Source organism: Piliocolobus tephrosceles, chromosome 10 (genome assembly GCF_002776525.5).
Source record: "Piliocolobus tephrosceles isolate RC106 chromosome 10, ASM277652v3, whole genome shotgun sequence".
NCBI classification, from domain to species: domain Eukaryota; kingdom Metazoa; phylum Chordata; class Mammalia; order Primates; family Cercopithecidae; genus Piliocolobus; species Piliocolobus tephrosceles.
Window position 1 is genome coordinate 7,128,221 of NC_045443.1, and position 16,793 is coordinate 7,145,013.

The following is a 16,793-nucleotide window of genomic DNA, read 5'->3' on the forward strand; positions in this document are numbered from 1 at the left end:
AAATAAATAAATAAATAAATAAATAAATAAATAAATAAATAAATAAACAAATAAATAAGTAAATAAAAGAATCTGAAGGAGAGGTACAAAGGTGAAACCCATTCTTTTTTTACTAGGGAGAAAGTTCATGGAGAAAAGTAGGAAAGCCACAGAAACTTTCGTTGTGATGTTCAAAACATAAAAGAGATTTCCAACCAGGACATCAGTAGTTACTGGGAAGATCTTGCTGTGTTTTCTCAGCCTCCTTGAAGAAGGCTGAGAGAGCTGTGAGATTGAGTCCAAAATGGTGCCTCTGGGCTCGGAAATACATGGTTTATTGAGCTTTCTTGTTTGTCCCCAGTGTGGTGCTAGATAGTATGCCACAGGAGACATCAGTATGGGTGGAAGACCAAGGAAGGCGATTTGGTGTTGAGAACAACATATGGGAAAAATGGATAAGGGTCTGCAAAGTCAGGAGGAATCAGGGAATCAGGGAGACATTCCAGAAAAGGAGTACCCACGGAGATGGGACGCAAGATGGATATGCCATAGTGTTGCCTGGAAGATGATCTCTCCTTATTCTGAACACTCGTGGAGGTAACACACTCAAACATGATCTGGCCGGGTGTGATGACTCATGCCTGAACTCCCAGCACTTTGGGAGGCCGAGGTGGGCAGATCACCTGAGGTCAGCAGTTTGAGACCAGCTTGGCCAACATAGTGAAACTCCATCTCTACTAAAAATACAAAATTATCCAGGTGTGGTGGTGCACGACTGTAATCCCAGCTGCTTGGGAGGCTGAGGCATGAGAATTGCTTGAACCCAGGAGGCAGAGGTTGTAGTGAGTGGAGATTGTGCCACTGCACTCCAGCCTGTTTGTCAGAGTGAGACTCTATCTCAAAAAAACAACAACAATAAAAAAACATGATCGAAGTTAGGCTAATTTAGGTCTTCCTCTAGGACTCCATCTCCTTTCAACTCTCCACTGACTTTCATTTTGAAAAGTTTTAGATTGAAAAAAAAAAAAAAAGCAAAGGAAAATGGGGGAAATGGGGGATAGAAAATGAGGTCCCTGGGAATGGAGGGGGATAAAGTAAAACAAGGAGTGAAGATAGCCCCCCCAACTTTCAGGTCTCTGTCTTTCAAGGCCTCGAGTGATAACTAGGCCTTCCTTACCCCTTAACCAATAGGAGAAATAGGCACACTGAAAAAAATCCAGGAAACTGGAGAGGGGAAGAATTCAAGAAGAATGAGATGGAAATAACCAGAATTGAACACTTCCCACACATGGTATCAAGGTAAATTTCTAGGATGTCAGGCCAGAAGTCATCGTTTCCCGGGGGGGGGGGGGGGCTCAGACCTTCCTTGTTCTCACCTGGTCACTTTGTCCCACTTTCAGAAAATGTGTAAGAAGCACATGTTTCCCCCATTCAACTAGTGGGAGAAATTCTCAATTGGACTGTAGAGTAAGGTAATTCTAGGAATAGGCAAGCCTCCACAAAGCCTCAGAAATAGTTCCATGGAGAAAAGCAAACACAGGCATTTAACTGCGTTGGCCCCAGAGGCTCTGAGGCTAACCCCTAGGACTGTCGGGTGGCTTTCAGATCCCACTCGCTCCACATTCATCCCAAGTCTCACTTCCAGCTTCTTTCTCATGAAGCCAAGACTTCAGAAGACTGGCTTGTTGTCCAACCAGAGAGAGAAGGCTAAAGGATGCTTCATCCACGCAGGAAAGGAATTCGATCCAGGCCTCCAGCTTCCTCGATCTTTTCCCTGGGGTCCCTCGGACCCTAGTGTCCAAGCTCTTAGATTCTCAAGGCACTCCCTTGGGCTTTGGGGCAGGATTCCCATTCTCTGCCTCTCCATCTCTCTGGAATTTTCCACTGCAGCTGCCTCTGCTCCCAGACACCCCTCCCTGGGCAAAATTCCCGGCTCCCTCCGCCTCCCCTTCCCTAATCACACCTCATTCCCACCCCCAGCCCTGAGGCCCAGCCCACAGTCCGGCCCACAGCCCACGCTAACCCTGGTGGTCCCAGTTAGAGAAGTGGGAGGCCAGGCCCCTTATGGAAGGGTGAGAGGGAGTGTCCCAGCCTCTCTTTAGGGCGAGGAGAAGGGACACTGGAGGGGCTGGTCCCTTGTGGGGCTGGAGTTGGGGGAGTGGCCCATCTCACATCCCCATATAAGGCAGGGCAAGCAGTTAGGCTTCTGGATTGGCTGATTCAAATGAGCATTCCACCTGGCAACAGGGTTTCTATTGGCTATCAGGAAAAATAGGAGGAAGGTGGATGGAGGTTGTTGGTGGCGGTGATTGGAGGGGGGAGGGGAGTGGAGGTGACCGGAGTGGGGGGCGGTTACCAGGGCAACAGGGTAAGAGCCCAGCAGGGTGTCCGAGACAGCAGGCGGGGCTGGGAGGTGGAGTGGAGGAAAGAGGAAAGGAAGGCGGGAGGGAGAGGAAAGAACCTGATGGGGAGGGAGCGAGACTGGGAGACTGGGTTGGTGGGGGGGGAGTAGCAAAGGATCGAGGAGAGGGAGATAAATGAAGCAAGAGGAGTACAGAGACGGAGATGGTGAGAGACGGCTGAAGACATCAGCCAGTGAGTCAGAGAAACAGATTGAGAGAGGGACATGGAAAGATCTCAGAAAAGATAGAGTCCGGCAAGGAAAAATCCTGGGTGGAGCCCCAAGATTTTTGAGGAGACTTGAGAATGAAATATTGATAGAAAAGTCAGAAAGAGAAACTGGGAGGCGTGTACATCAAGGGACCAAAAGATGGTGTATTTAAGCCCTCAAACACAAAATAATGATAATGATCATCAAAATGGTTTATTATTAATAAAATGAAAATTAAGATGAGGAATAATGATAATGACAGACAAATATAGGAGCGCACGCACACCAAAGGTCTTTTTCCAAACCTCAGCCTTCCACCCCGTCCACCTTCCTGACCTTTAATACACAACCCAGCCCCTGTTCCCTTCTGAAATCCCAAGCTTTTCAAAATGACTCAAAGATACCGAGATTGAGGGCGAGGAGCTGAGGATGTCTGGAATAGGGTGGGGCTGGAACTCCAGACCTGGACCTGTATTATATTTGCAAAGGAGGCAAATATAACCCAGAAAGGCTAGGGAAGATGGCAGCAGAGGAATGAGAAAAGCTAACGGACGGCAAATGCAAAAAATGAGGACAGAAAGAGGAGTTGAGGAAAGCCAGCCAAGAATAGAGGGCCAGGTGCCTGACTCAGATAAGACAAGAGCAGGGTTGTCTGGGAAAGATACGGAAAGAGACCAGAGGTGGAAGGGCAGAAGAGGGTCAGTAAGGAGTGGAGAAGAGGTGAGAGAAGAATGGGAGCGATTCGAGTTATAATTGGTTGTGAGGGAGGGGTCTGGGTACACATGACTGAGGACGGATGAAGAGAAATAGAAGGACCAGGCGAATAAAAGTGAGGTGAGACAGGCGAATAAGAGAGGTAGAAGATGGAGGAGAGCTGGAAGCAAAGGAGACCAGGGGCCTGACTCCCTCCGGCTCACAGCACGGGGCCAGGAAGGCAGACACCCGGCAAGGGTCACAAGTGTCAATCTGGCAGGAGGGAAGGCTGGGCCGCCCTTTCTGCCCTCCCATCCCTCCTCAAGGCCATCCAGAGAATGTGGATGGAGGATGAGAGGGGGAAATCCGGCGTGGTGTGGAAGGAGCGCCCGAACCCTCTTCCTCTTCTTTAAGCTTTTGGTTTCTCAAATACCTGCCCTATCTTCCCATCTGCTCCCCTCACCCCACCCTTTGACAAAATCCCAGGGCTTTTTTTGGGGTCAGTAGGATTCTGGCCACCTCTCCAGTCCGCCCCCAAAAGCCAGACTCCACATTCGCAGGCAGTAGGTTGGGATTTGGAAAGGTGCCTCCCCGCAGGAACCCCACCCCTTCCCACCTCCTCGCCCCACTCCTTTCTCCGCGGCCGTCAGTCTCTCCATTTCCCCCTCCTGGTCTCGTCCTCCCTCCCGACTCTCTAGCTCTCCCTCCCCTCGCTTTCATCCTCCTATCCCCACCTCTCCAACCTCCTCTTTCATCCCCCTCCCCTCTCCTCTCCTCCCCGCTCCCGCCTGCCCCACCCCTGGGAAGCCCCTCCCGTCGGGCAGCGCCGCCTTATAAGCGGGTTCCCTTGCCGGGGGCGGCAGCGGCTGGTCGGCGGCAGCTCTGCTGGTGCGGGGGCGGCGAGCCCGGGACCGAGCGACCGCGGCCGAGCGCGCCGGCCACCGCCTGCACCGCCCTTCCGCCCGCCCTCCGGACGGCCGCAGCCCTGCGGGTCTCCGCTCCAGACCCACCCCCGCCCCACCCCGCGCGCCTCTGCCGCCTCTTCCAGAGACCCAGCTTGCCGAGCGGCCGCCGCTGCCGCTGTCGCCGCCGCCGCCGCCACCGCGCCAGGTTCCGGCCGCGGCCACCCTCCGCCGTCCAGGGCCCCTCCGTCTCGGCTCCGGGACCCCGGCTCCCCGCCAGCCCCGGCCCCGGCCCCGGCACCATGTCGGAGAAAAGCGTGGAGGCAGCGGCCGAGTTGAGCGCCAAGGTACGGGCGGGGGCAGCGGCGGCCCGGACTTCGCGTGGCCCTGGGGCCCGGCGCGGTCCTCTGCCCCGGGCCGCCCCCGACGGCCCCGCGCGGCCCTTGCGCCCGGGTCCTAGCGGACCCCACTGCGCCCTCCCACCGCTCCCCGGCCCGGAGCTGCCTTCCCGGCTCCGCGCGGCTAGCGCCAGCGCCCTCTAGCTGCCCTGCGCGCACCACGGCGCCCGGCCTCGCCGCTCCGGTCGCGCCGGCCCCCGCAGCCGTCCCCACCCCTCTTCGGCCCCACCTCGCTGACCGGATCCCGTCCGGCTTCCCGTCCGAACGCCCCGAGTCTCACTTTGCCGCGCCCCCTCCCTGTGCCCCGCTGCCCCGTCTCTCCTTGCAACCCGACCTCACCTTTCCTCGCTAAGCGGTTTGAGATCCTCAAGTGTAAACAGGACTCTCCCTGGAGGCTACTCCTCCCGGCCCCTCCCCGCGGCCCGACCGTCGCTCGCTTCTCTCCCCGGACGGCGACTGCCTCTGTTTTTTCGTTCCCTCCCCTCAGCTGGCTTTCAGCTTTATTTTCTCTTCATCGTCCCTTTCCCACATACACACTGGAAGAATCTCGAATTCCTAAAAATTAGAAGCGGGGCAGGAATAGCCTTCGAAAAAGCCGAGGCTGGGCATTGCATGGCATTGCGTCGAGCTGTCCTCGGCCTCATCAGCTCCCTTCCCCTGCCCCATCCGTTCGCCCTTGCTTCTCTTCCAGCCTTCCTCTAATTTCCCCAGGGAACCTGCGGAGTGTCGCTTTGGGAAATTAACGCGGCCGGGGTTTGGGGGCTGGGAGCCCTATCTTGTGTGTGTATGTGTATGGCGGGGTGGGTTGGGGCGCGGTGGTTGCTGAGGGGCCGTCACACTGGTCTCCCGGAGGCCCGCGAAGTGAAACGGGGAGAGCCAATGGGATTAACGGCAGTGGGAGAGGGGCTGTGTGCGATCTGCCAAGGTGCGCCCGTGTGGCCCTCCGGCGGGCTGTGCGGTGGCATGTGACTTCACTGAGTAGGTGTCTTTGTATGTCTGAAATCCAGCGAGTGTGTGGGACTGCCCGTGTCAGTTACATGTGTGCATGTGGAGACGTAGATTTTCTGGAGCCATGTTGTCGCTTTGTGAGTGTTAAGTGGCTCCGCTTTGCTCCCGTGCTGTCTCAAGAGTGTGTACCAGAATGGCCCAGCGCTGGGCCATGTGTCTCCCGTCGCGTGGGTGCCCCTCTCTAACTGTCTATGCATCGTTGTTGGCCGGTGTTAGGTGTGTGTGCCTATCTTGAGTAAATGAGGCCAGAGGGCCGCTTAGCAGAAGACCTAGGGCCCAGGTCACATATTCTCCTGGAAAAGGGATCATGGAAGGACAGTGACCAGAAGGACAGAACAGGGGAGGAGAGGGCCCGGCCTCTTGAACTTTGGTCTCTGGTATTCTCACTCCCTCCCTCCATCAGCCCAGATGGGAAAGTCAGGCCAGGGCCATACAGACTTTTGGTGCTGGGGCTGCCAGAGAGAAGCTGACCAGCTCCTTGCTCTCCTGGCCCAGGATGTAGGGAAGAGCCCACTAGGTAGTGGAAATGCCATACTGACCTTGTGGCACAGAAATGAAGACTTCACGGTGGGGTGGAAGGGCAACCTCGCTGGAGTGAGGGTGAAGAGTTCTCAGCTACCCTTAAAGGGAGGAGGGAATTGAGTGCTCCTCATGGCAGGCATTCTGCACCGGGCTCCTCTCCTATCCACTATCCTGTTCCACAAAAGACCCCCCCCCCCCCCCAGGGTGATCTCACACAGGAGACTTCCATTCACATGGAATCAGATACACAGCATGGCACACCGACACCAGATCAGATCACACAAGGACACCTACCGTGTTACACTGTGCCTGCCAAGGAGTGGGTGGGGAGAGGACTGGAATCTGAATTGGGAGGCTAGTGTAGTGACCAGAAGAGACTCACATGGACCTCTCCCGGTGCCATATCAGCACAGGATGTCACCCGATGCCTGCTGGGATCTTGGGGTGAAGGAGAGGGGCTGGCCGGTGGGAGGGTCTACCAGACAGGTGCCTCCCTCTTCATTCCTATCCCACCCCAGTCACAGACCTTGTTTGTTGCTCTCTCCTTGTCTTCCACGCCTGCTACTCTTCCCCTCCTTGTTTTCTCTCCTACTTCACCTACCTTTCCACGGAAATGGCTACTTCCACTCTTCCACTACACCCATGCATACATCATGGGAGGCAGGAAGAAGGCAACTACTTGAACTGTTTTGGGGTGAGGAGGGCAGAAAGTGGGAGGGGTGCTGGGAATATGCTAAGGTGCTCTCCCTATCTCGGGTAGTGTTTGGCCAAGTAGGGGCCTGAGGATTAGGGAGACACAGACGGAGAGAAACAAAGACCTTAGAAGCTGAAGGGGAAGCTGGGAGGGATGCCCAGGAGAGAGAGTCCTCAGGAAAAGGCCCCAGAGGTAGACAAAAGGCAGAGCTGGGCGGGCAGTGGGGGGCAGGCCAGGGAGGCGGAGGGACACAGGAGGGGGTGGGGCACTGAGGCTGCAAGCAGATGGAGAGGATTTGCTTTGCTGAGCTGAACTCTTCAGCCAGTGAGGTTTGGGAGAACTTGATGGGGGTGGGGATCGTTGCCCTGGTTGCCCGCTCCTGCTGCTTCTTCCCTTTCCCACCCCACCTTGGGTCTTGGGGAAGGAGGTGTTTGGTCTCAACCCCTTCATGGCCCTAATGTAAGGACTCTGGGGCCCCTATTCTGTGTCTTAAGTTGTGGCCACCTTTTCAGTTCACACGCCTCTAAGCTCACTACAGAGGGAGAACGGGGGCTGCAGGGACTTAGGGGCTGCAAGCCATTTGTGGTGAGAAAGGTGACCTCTTTCTCCCTTGCAGGACCTGAAGGAGAAGAAGGAGAAGGTGGAGGAGAAGGCAAGCCGGAAAGAGCGAAAGAAAGAAGTGGTGGAGGTGTGGAGGGCTGGGGAGAGGACCACACCTACCCTACCATCTTCCTCCCCATCATCTCATCCTTCCTCCACTTTCCTTCTGAGGATGCTCGGTCCTGCCCTTGCACTGAGCCCTCTCATCCTTGCTGCCCCACCCTGAGGGCCCTCCCAAGTCCTTTTCTCACCCAGTCTCCCCTCCCGTTGGTAGTAATGGTGGGCACGGCATGCAGCCAGCCTGAGGCTACTCCCTCCCCTGGTCCCCACAGGAGGAGGAGAACGGGGCTGAGGAGGAAGAAGAAGAAACTGCTGAGGATGGAGAGGAGGAAGATGAAGGGGAAGAAGAAGGTGGGGAGGGGCAGGGGAGGCTGGGCTGGCAAAGTCTGGGCTCAAATGAGCAGAGTCAGGGTGGGTTTGAAGACCTGAAGCAGGGCTGAGGGCGACCACAGGGGGTCTGTGCCGGAGCTTCCTGCCCTTCCCCAATGACCCATTTCTGGCTCCTCAGATGAGGAAGAAGAAGAAGAGGATGACGAAGGGCCCGCGCTGAAGAGAGCTGCCGAAGAGGAGGTTTGGGCTGGGTTGCTGGGCCTGAGGGGCTGTCAGGGATGCAGCCGGGCTGGGCGTCCTTTGGATTTGGACCCAGATACCTGTGCAGCAGGGGTGGGGGCTGGAACAGGACCGGGACGGGGAGGTCTCCCCTCCCATTTTACAACTCCCCCATTCTCTCCCTCTCCACAGGATGAAGCTGATCCCAAGCGGCAGAAGACAGAAAATGGGGCATCGGCGTGAGCCCCTGCCAACAGGCTGGGGTTGGGAGGCCTCTCTGGGCCTGGAGGTGGGGGTGGGGGCAGACAAGTCCAGCCACTGTTCACCTGGCTCCCTGCTCTGGGCCCTGCACCAGAGCTGCCACCCTCTTCTTTCTCCCCAGCCTTCTCATTTCCGCCTTTCCAGACACTGCGCCCTCCACCCTCACTCTGCCATTGTTCCACCTCCTGACCTGTCCCCAGCTGGCCCCCAATTGCTCCTCTCTCTCTTTGCTCTCTTTCTCCCTCCCCTACCAGCCCCATCCTTCCTCTGGTAGCCTCTCCCACCTAACCTCTGCATCCCCCAGCCTCATGTCCTGCCCCATCCCTATCCTGCCTGACCCCTGGATCTCCCTCAGATCCCCTCTTCTCAGACAGCGCCAGGCCAGGGTGGGGCCGGGGTTGGGGCCGAGCCCCACAGCTGCCCCCCTCCCCTCCCTTTTTGTATAATTTAATAAAGAAATGGTCGCGCTTCTGTTTTTAACCTGTCTCCTGCTTTCCCGGGGGGTCCAGTCAGTGCGACAAAAGGGTAGAGAGGGAGGAGGGTGGCTGACCTCACATTCTGCCAGGACCCTTCCCTTTGATACAAAAGCAGCAGCACACTCCTGCCACCCACGACTCAAGAAGACAAGAGCAGCCCTCCAGGGGTGGCCCGGAGCCCAGCTCTTCTGAGAGCTGACTTACGTCCTGTTTTGGATTCTCAGGGATGCTCCTCCCCAGCAGTACACACTTCCCTGCTAACCCACACAAGACCTAGACACTGCTGAGCCCAGTGGAAAGCTACCAGCTCTATTGTGCTGAACCAGGCACAGAGAAACAGCCCAGAAACAGGAAGTCCTGCCCCTGAGCTGGGAGAGGGCTGGTAGTCCTGGGTCTCAGCCTCCTAGGATCTGGAGTGAGCTGCCGGGCATCAGAGATGCCCTTTGCCTGGCACAGAAGAGAGCTCCTTCCAGTCAAGCAGGGAAATCCTGGGCCTCTTGTCATTCCCAGGTCAGCTGTATGTTTCATCACCTGCCCTCCCACTCTCCCTGGGCTGGGCTGGGGAGCGGGAGTTGTGTGACTCTTGCCAGTCTCGGGCCTTCCCTAGTCCCACTGCCTCTGTTTCCCCTGAGTTTGATCTCTGTTAGGAGATTGCTAAGATTTCTGCATTTCTCCATCTCTGCATGACCCTTGCCCTCTCCTCTTAGTTCGGAACCTCTGGATTGGAGAATGCTTCTGAGTGCATGGGGGCCTGAGCTGGAGTGGGGAGGGGTGTTGACTCATCAACAGCATCATTTATCCCAGGAGACTCCCATAACTCATTCAAGGTCAGGATTAAACTCCCGCACACAGGTACACTCACAGCTTTTATCTTCACACTCCCTAACCTTGGCAAATTGTACAATTTCTTTGAAGCTCAGTTTCCTCATCTGTACAATGGGGAAAATTACTAGATTTCATGAATTACTATAAGTGTCCTATACAGTGCTTAGCACGTAATGAAGCCTCAATACAATGTAGTTACTCTCCATGCCCCCCAAGGCTGGCATGCCTAGCCTTAGACCTACCATTTTTTAGGGTGCAGTAAAGCTTCCTGTCCACCATGTTCCCAGGAGACATTGTACTGATGGGTGGAAAGGCAGGTCTAAAGGGGTCACGAAGTTCTGGGAGGTTAAGAGAATGAGGGAGGAGATTAAGCAACAAGGAAAGAGCTTGCCAAGAAGGAAGTGTGAATATTGGGACTGAGGAGGCAGCTTGGAGATGGGCAAGGGGGCAGTTTCAGGCAGAAATGGTGTGTGGAGGCAGAAGGTGCCTGGGAGAGGGAGCAGTCTGGAAGGTGGGGCAGGGGCGAGGAGGGGGAGGTGGGGAGACCCAGGACTGAGGAAGTAAACAAGGGGAGTGCCACCACAGAGGTGGAGGGTGCTGTTGCTGGGAATCAACCCCCTCAGACTTTCCACTGCGAAGCGAAACCGTAAGCCCTGGGGTGCGGGGGGCGGGCAGGGAGGAGGGGAAGTGGGGAAGGTGGAGGGAAGGCCGGGCACAGGGTGAAGGCCCGGAGACCAGCAGAACGGCATCCCAGTCACGACAGCCACTTTGCTGTGTCTGCTCTCCGCCACGGCCCTGCTCTGTTCCCTGGGACACCTCCCACCTCCTCAGGCTGCCTGATCTGCCCAGCTTTCCTCTGGATTCTGGCCTCTGGTCATCCCTCCCCATCCTCTCTCCAAGGCTCTCTCCTGGTCTCCCTTCTTCTAGATCCCCTTCCTCCACCTCCCTATCTGCAGAACTTCTCCTTTGCCCCCCCCACCCCCCACCACTGCCCACTTTCCTTTTCTGACCTCCTTTTGGAGGGCTCAGTGCTGCCCAGGCCATAGGAGAGATGTGGGAGGCTCAGTTCCTGGGCTTGCTGTTTCTGCAGCCGCTCTGGGTGGCTCCAGGTAAAGCGGGGATGGCGGGAGGGTTGACCTCCGGCCCCACAGGAGGGGACCAGCAGGGATCTCTGTGGCCACAAAGGTCCTGAGGTCCTTAGCTCTGTGGTGGATTCTTCTAATCCCTTTTTTGGACAGTCCTTCCACCCCCAAAGCCTCTCTGGGCAGAGAAGGGACAGAAACCCAAGCTCTTCCTGCACCCTGTTTCTCCCTCGGGAAACACCCAGGCTCCTTCTCTACCCCTGCCTCTCGGCTCACGCCCCCTCCCCTTGGCCTCTCTTTTGCTCACCTAGTGAAGCCTCCCCAGCCAGGGGCTGAGATCTCGGTGGTGTGGGCCCAGGAGGGGGCTCCTGCCCAGCTCCCCTGCAGCCCCACAATCCCCCTCCAGGATCTCAGCCTTCTGCGAAGAGCAGGGGTCACTTGGCAGCATCAACCAGACAGGTATGCACCCCAAACTTGGGCAACAGGACCCCCGAATCCAGCACTCACAACCCAACACCCATGCCGGTCCTCTGTCCCCTACCCTGAGGTGTCACTCCCTCTGAAGCCAGTGACCCAGTCTCCCTGCCCTCGCCCGCACCGTTCCTGCCCTTGCTCTGCAATACCCTCACACCTGCATCCCTTCTCTCCAGAAGGGGATGCTGCCAGTCCAACAGAGGGGTCGGGGGTGAGAGGACGGTTGGTGAACAAGAGAACTCTGGGGGTGGGCTTCCTCATCCTCATCGGGTGGCTGCCTGCCCCTGAGCTTCTCAACTCCATTCTCTTTCCCGCCCAGCGGCCCGCCCGCTCCCGCCCCCGGCCACCCCCCGGTCCCCGGCCATCGCCCGGCGGCGCCCTACTCTTGGGGGCCCAGGCCCCGCCGCTACACCGTGCTGAGCGTGGGTCCTGGAGGCCTGCGCAGCGGGAGGCTGCCCCTGCAGCCCCGCGTCCAGCTGGATGAGCGCGGCCGGCAGCGCGGGGACTTCTCGCTATGGCTGCGCCCAGCCCGGCGCGCGGACGCCGGCGAGTACCGCGCCACGGTGCACCTCAGGGACCGCGCCCTCTCCTGCAGCCTTCGTCTGCGCGTGGGCCAGGCCTCGAGTATGTGGGGCGGGACGACGGGAGAGGGGCTGGGAGGGGGGTCCCCATTCCCTGCCGCCGGGGAGGCAGGAAGGGCTGGGGCAGAGGCTGCGCTCTAGGCCGTGTCCGAGAGCTCCCAGAAGAGTAGAGGAAGGGGGTGGGCGGCCTGCTGGAGTGGAAGGGGCCCCCCGAAGCACGTGTATGGGGGGCCCTGTGGAGAGATTGTGTCACCCCCGAGCTCCCCTTCTCCCACCCACGCGGGAGTGCCCAGAGGCGGGCGGAGCGGGGAGAGCATGGGGCTAGAGTGATTCATTTCAGGTATCTGTGGCTCAGGGGGTGGGCTTCGCAGGGATCCAGGCCAGGAGAACGGCAAGGGTGGCTGATGCCAAGTAAATTGCAGGCAAGGGACACGGGAAAGTAGTCCTGGGGACCCTTGGGGATCCACTTTATGCACCTCCAGGTGCTGGGAGCTGAGATGGGGAGAGGGTGATGTGGGAGAGAAGAGAAGTCTAAAGCCAGGTTCCTGTTTCCAGGAGCTTCCAGCTTGGCAGTCCTGCTGTGTTGGGAAATTGTTGCCAGTGGGCTGATCAAGTCTTCTTTATCCTTGCACAGTGACTGCCAGCCCCCCAGGGTCTCTCAGGACCTCTGACTGGGTCATTTTGAACTGCTCCTTCAGCCGCCCTGACCGCCCAGCCTCTGTGCATTGGTTCCGGAACCGGGGCCAGGGCCGAGTCCCTGTCCAGGAGTCCCCCCATCACCACTTAGTGGGAAGCTTCCTCTTCCTGCCCCAAGTCGGCCCCATGGACTCCGGGCCCTGGGGCTGCATCCTCACCTACAGAGATGGCTTCAATGTCTCCATCATGTATAACCTCACTGTTCTGGGTAACACCCCCACTCTGCTTCACACTTTACCACAACCCCTTCCTGCCCCCCTTGCCACCTCCCCTGACTATGGGTCCCCAAACCAAGTTCTCGGCAGCCAGTGGCCTACATCATTGCTGTGCGCCTCACTGTTCGACCCCCTTATATTGCTGGCAGCCTTGCAGCTGCCATCACCCCTTCTTGCTTCTCCCATAGCCTTCCAGCGTCATTGCCAGCCTTCCTTCTCCTTCTGGCTAAGCCCACTTGCTGGGTTTCTGAGCATCCTCAGCTCATCACCTTATTCTGCTCCTTAGCACTCTTACGAGCCAGAGCATCTCCTGCACTCTTCTGCCTCCCTTCCCTGCAGCCCCGGCACTCCCTCCCCACTGCAGCACCCAGCTTTAAATCTGGATTTTCTTTTCTCTTCAGGTCTGGAGCCCCCAACTCCCTTGACAGTGTACGCTGGAGCAGGTTCCAGGGTGGAGCTGCCCTGCCGCCTGCCTCCTGCTGTGGGGACCCAGTCTTTCCTTACTGCCAAGTGGGCTCCTCCTGGGGGAGGCCCTGACCTCCTGGTGGCTGGAGACAATGGCGACTTTACCCTTCGACTAGAGGATGTAAGCCAGGCCCAGGCTGGGACCTACATCTGCCATATCCATCTGCAGGGACAGCAGCTCAATGCCACTGTCACACTGGCAATCATCACAGGTCAGCCTCACATGGGAAAGGAGTAGCTCCCCTCCCAGGGGAGAAAGAACAGGGAGGAAGGGCTGGCAGGGCAAAGACTGAGCAAACACACCCAGTGGGTGATGCCAGGCCACTGGGCACAAGTCCCCGAGCCTGCCCATCTCGGCCCCCACTTTTCTCACCCCCATAATAAAGAATCGAAACTGAAAATCTCCTCTTGAGTCACAAGATAAAAGTTCCACTGTTCTCTATGGGACTCCCCTGCTCTCAATTGGCGGGAGGGTCTGGGAAGTTAGAAGGAAAGGTGACAAAAATTCCAAATGGTTCAAAAGAGGTAGAATATATTTCTAGAACCCTTTTCTACTTTGCGGACAGGGCTTGGGTTAAAGTTGCAGGAAGTGGCCTGGATTTGGGAGGAGTTAATAAATCCGTCCCTTGGTCAGCAAATATTTACTGAGTAAGGGTTTTCCAAGATGGTATAAAACAAACACAGAAAAAATAATACTCAGAGAGTATGTGTTGACTGGTTGATAACTATCAGCCATGACAGATTACCATGTCTGCAGCACTCACCTGCGGCCACTAAGTAGTAGCACCCCATGGCAGGTGCTTAATAATGTATAGAGGTTGAATGAATACGTGAACATGCTAATGGATAATACATCTCCTGAAGGCCAATCCTGAGTTTTCACTTGCTTTCTAGATACCTCTAACTAGATATTATACCACCTCTCAGCCGCCTCACCCTGAATCCCATCTTTTTCTACCACCAATCCCCTTGCTGACTCAGCCTGTCAGTAATCCACTGGTATCCACCCACCTCGAAACCTGGCCCCCTCCTCCCTACGTCCCGTCAGTCATCAAAGCCCACCAGTTCTTTCTGTCCAATGCCTTCTTGAAGGTCAGCTGTTTTATGTAGCCAGCTCAATGAGACTTTCTCAAAACACCTGGGAAGTGCCAGACTCGGGGTCTAAACTCAGGTGTCTGCATCACCAAATCACTCTTCAGGACCCTTTGTCTCCTCCCACCCTCCCATCTCTCGCTTTACAACTTGGAGAATGCTCTGTCTCTAGATGAATGGGCCAGTTCCCTGTTCTCGATACATTCAGAAAGGGGGATGATGTTCATTCAGCGGACACCACAAGGCAGGAGACACTGATGTGAGCCATGTCATGGAAGTTGCAAAATTGTGAAGTAGCCGGGGGTCAGCTCATCTGACTGATTTTGAGGGTTCTGAGCATTTTGAGTAGAAAGTAATGTAAAAGAATCTGTAATAGTATTTCTTCTGTGGTCTGCCAGGGCCAGTTTGAGTGTGAAGGCAGTAGGGAGCCTGGAAATGTTTTGAGCAGGGGAAGGAGCTGACTCCCTCCCCTGCTGAACAAGATAAATGTGGCCGGCAGGGTGTGGTGGCTCACGCCTGTAATCCCAGCACTTTGAGAGGCTGAGGCAGGAAGAACACTCGAGTCCAGAAGTTCCAGACCAGCCTGGGCAACATGGTGAAAACCCATCTGTATAAAATTTAACAAAAAATTAAATAGAAAGAAAAAGATGAATGGGGCCATGACCCCTGATGTCCTTCCCCAACCTCACCTGGCCAGAACCCAAGTGAGTGCAGGGTGATTGAGGCTTGGAGTTCAACCTGTGGTATCACATAAGGGGGCCAGAAACCCAAAAGATCCTTTCCTTCTACTCTTTTCAGTGACTCCCAAATCCTTTGGGCCACCTGGCTCCCTGGGGAAGCTGCTTTGTGAGGTGACTCCAGCATCTGGACAAGAACGCTTTGTGTGGAGCCCCCTGAACAGCCCATCCCAGAGGAGTTTCTCAGGACCGTGGCTGGAGGCGCAGGGAGCCCAGCTCCTTTCCCAGCCTTGGCAATGCCAGCTGCACCAGGGGGAGAGGCTTCTTGGAGCAGCAGTATACTTCACAGAACTGTCTAGCCCAGGTCCGAGGCCCCAAAATGCCAGGACCCCAATGCCACAGCAATAATCTTTATCCCCTGCCACCCCCATCCCAGCGCTTTTCTTTCCAGACAGGGACCTGATCTCTGGCTCTTCCCTAGGGCTGACCTGTTTCCACCAATAATCAGCTGAAAGACCCTGGGACAAGTCCCTTAAACTCTCTGGATCTCACTGCATCTGTAGAGTCTGAGGGAGTGACAACATGTCCTTTCTAGCCCTGACCCTACACCTCATCCTGTACTTTCTCCATAGGTGCACAACGCTCTGGGAGAGCCCCAGGGGCGCTCCGAGCGGACCACCTCCCGCTGTTTCTCATCCTTGGTATCCTTTTTCTGCTCCTTTTGGTGACTGGAGCCTTTGGCTTTCACCTTTGGAGAAGACAGGTGAGCCAGGGACATGCCAACCCCGCCCCCCCAACAGTTCCTGCTCTTCCATCCTCAGAGTGCTGATGACACCCCTTCCTCAGGAAGGTGACCAAAGGGGACCCTGAACTTGCCCTCGGAGCCCCCCTTCATAAGCCTCTCACTCCAGGGACGGCTTGTGCCTGGGTAGGCTGGAAGGGGGGTTGAGAGAAAGCCAGGACCAGATGGGGAAGGCAGGGTGGCTGAGAAAAAATAGGTGGACTCAGTGTCCTTCCTAATCCGTTTCCCTTCATCCTTCTCCTCCTTCCACCCTCCATCTCTCTCTCCACCTCTTCTTACAGTGGCGACCAAGAAGATTTTCTGCCTTAGAGCAAGGGATTCACCCTCCGCAGGCTCAGGGCAAGACAGAGGAGCTCGAGCAAGAACCGGAGCTGGAACCAGAGCCGGAGCTGGAGCGCGAGCTGGGGCCGGAGCCTGAGCGGGGGCCGGAGCCCGAGCCGGAGCAGCTCTGACCTGGAGCAGCTCTGACCTGGAGCTGAGGCAGCCAGCAGATCTCAGCAGCCCAGTCCAAATAAACTCCCAGTCAGCAGCAAGCCTGAGTCTGGCTCTTTCGTGTCCAAGTGAAGGCTCCCGTCTCTCCCCAGCCTCTGGGGGCTCCCTTCTCCCACCCTAGCCTCCTAACCTACTTTCCCCAGCCAGCCTCCCTCACCTTCCCCTTTTCTGTTTCTGGCTGCTTCGCGTTTCTTTCTTGGTCTCTCTCTCGCGCGCGCGCTTACTCTCTTTTTCTCTCTCCTGGGTAATCATTTCCCTGAAGCTCCCCCCAAAAAGACCTTGCCCCTTGTCTCCGCAGCTCTCTCGTCCGTCCTTCCACCCACCTTCCACCCACAGTGCGCTGGCTGCCCTGGTTTCCTTGATATTTTTGTCCTTTGGGTCCACCCCACCCCACACTCAGCTGCACTTCAGCACTTGTCCTTGGCCCTCCGGCTGCAGCAGATGCGCACATATGCTCGCGCGCACGTGCACACACGCATGCACACACACACACACGCGCGCGCGCGCGCGCGCAGGACTGCCTTGTCAAGTCTTCCAGGAGATCCGATCTGGAAACCTCTCTGGGCAGCCGGCTGGGGCTCCTACCTCTGCCCCAGCCCCCACGTTCCTCAGCCCTTGGCGGCTTTTCAGGTCCCAGGC

General features: G+C 56.7%; 2 protein-coding genes across 4 annotated transcripts; both read left to right on the forward strand.

Moving 5' to 3' along the window:
• Positions 1-3,920: 3,920 nt before the first annotated feature.
• Positions 3,921-8,757, forward strand: PTMS (parathymosin). Of its 2 annotated transcripts, XM_023232437.1 has the most exons (6): positions 3,921-4,532; positions 6,778-6,807; positions 7,424-7,495; positions 7,740-7,818; positions 7,976-8,037; positions 8,209-8,757. In XM_023232437.1, exons 1-6 carry the CDS (start codon positions 4,488-4,490, stop codon positions 8,257-8,259), a joined length of 339 nt encoding a protein of 112 aa, XP_023088205.1. In that variant the 5' UTR covers positions 3,921-4,487; the 3' UTR covers positions 8,260-8,757. The 2 variants fall into 2 exon arrangements, with proteins under 2 accessions (XP_023088205.1, XP_023088206.1); XM_023232438.1 differs by lacking the exon at positions 6,778-6,807.
• Positions 8,758-10,265: 1,508 nt separating this feature from the next.
• Positions 10,266-16,195, forward strand: LAG3 (lymphocyte activating 3). 2 transcript variants are annotated; one of them, XM_023232435.2, is made up of 8 exons: positions 10,267-10,687; positions 10,972-11,119; positions 11,454-11,758; positions 12,350-12,619; positions 13,028-13,303; positions 14,982-15,224; positions 15,493-15,623; positions 15,944-16,195. In XM_023232435.2, exons 1-8 carry the CDS (start codon positions 10,630-10,632, stop codon positions 16,112-16,114), a joined length of 1,602 nt encoding a protein of 533 aa, XP_023088203.1. In that variant the 5' UTR covers positions 10,267-10,629; the 3' UTR covers positions 16,115-16,195. The 2 variants fall into 2 exon arrangements, with proteins under 2 accessions (XP_023088204.1, XP_023088203.1); XM_023232436.3 differs by lacking the exon at positions 15,493-15,623 and having other exon boundaries at positions 10,266-10,687.
• Positions 16,196-16,793: the final 598 nt, after the last annotated feature.

Bases quoted from the DNA above. Each gene is read 5' to 3' on its own strand.
- PTMS (XM_023232437.1), top strand. From the start codon at position 4,488: ATGTCGGAGAAAAGCGTGGAGGCAGCGGCCGAGTTGAGCGCCAAG. The intron at 7,819-7,975 runs GTGGGGAGGGGC...CTGGCTCCTCAG, and splicing joins AGATGAAGGGGAAGAAGAAG to ATGAGGAAGAAGAAGAAGAG. The intron at 8,038-8,208 runs GTTTGGGCTGGG...CCCTCTCCACAG, and splicing joins AGAGAGCTGCCGAAGAGGAG to GATGAAGCTGATCCCAAGCG.
- LAG3 (XM_023232435.2), top strand. From the start codon at position 10,630: ATGTGGGAGGCTCAGTTCCTGGGCTTGCTGTTTCTGCAGCCGCTCTGG. The intron at 13,304-14,981 runs GTCAGCCTCACA...TACTCTTTTCAG, and splicing joins CACACTGGCAATCATCACAG to TGACTCCCAAATCCTTTGGG. The intron at 15,624-15,943 runs GTGAGCCAGGGA...CTCTTCTTACAG, and splicing joins TTCACCTTTGGAGAAGACAG to TGGCGACCAAGAAGATTTTC.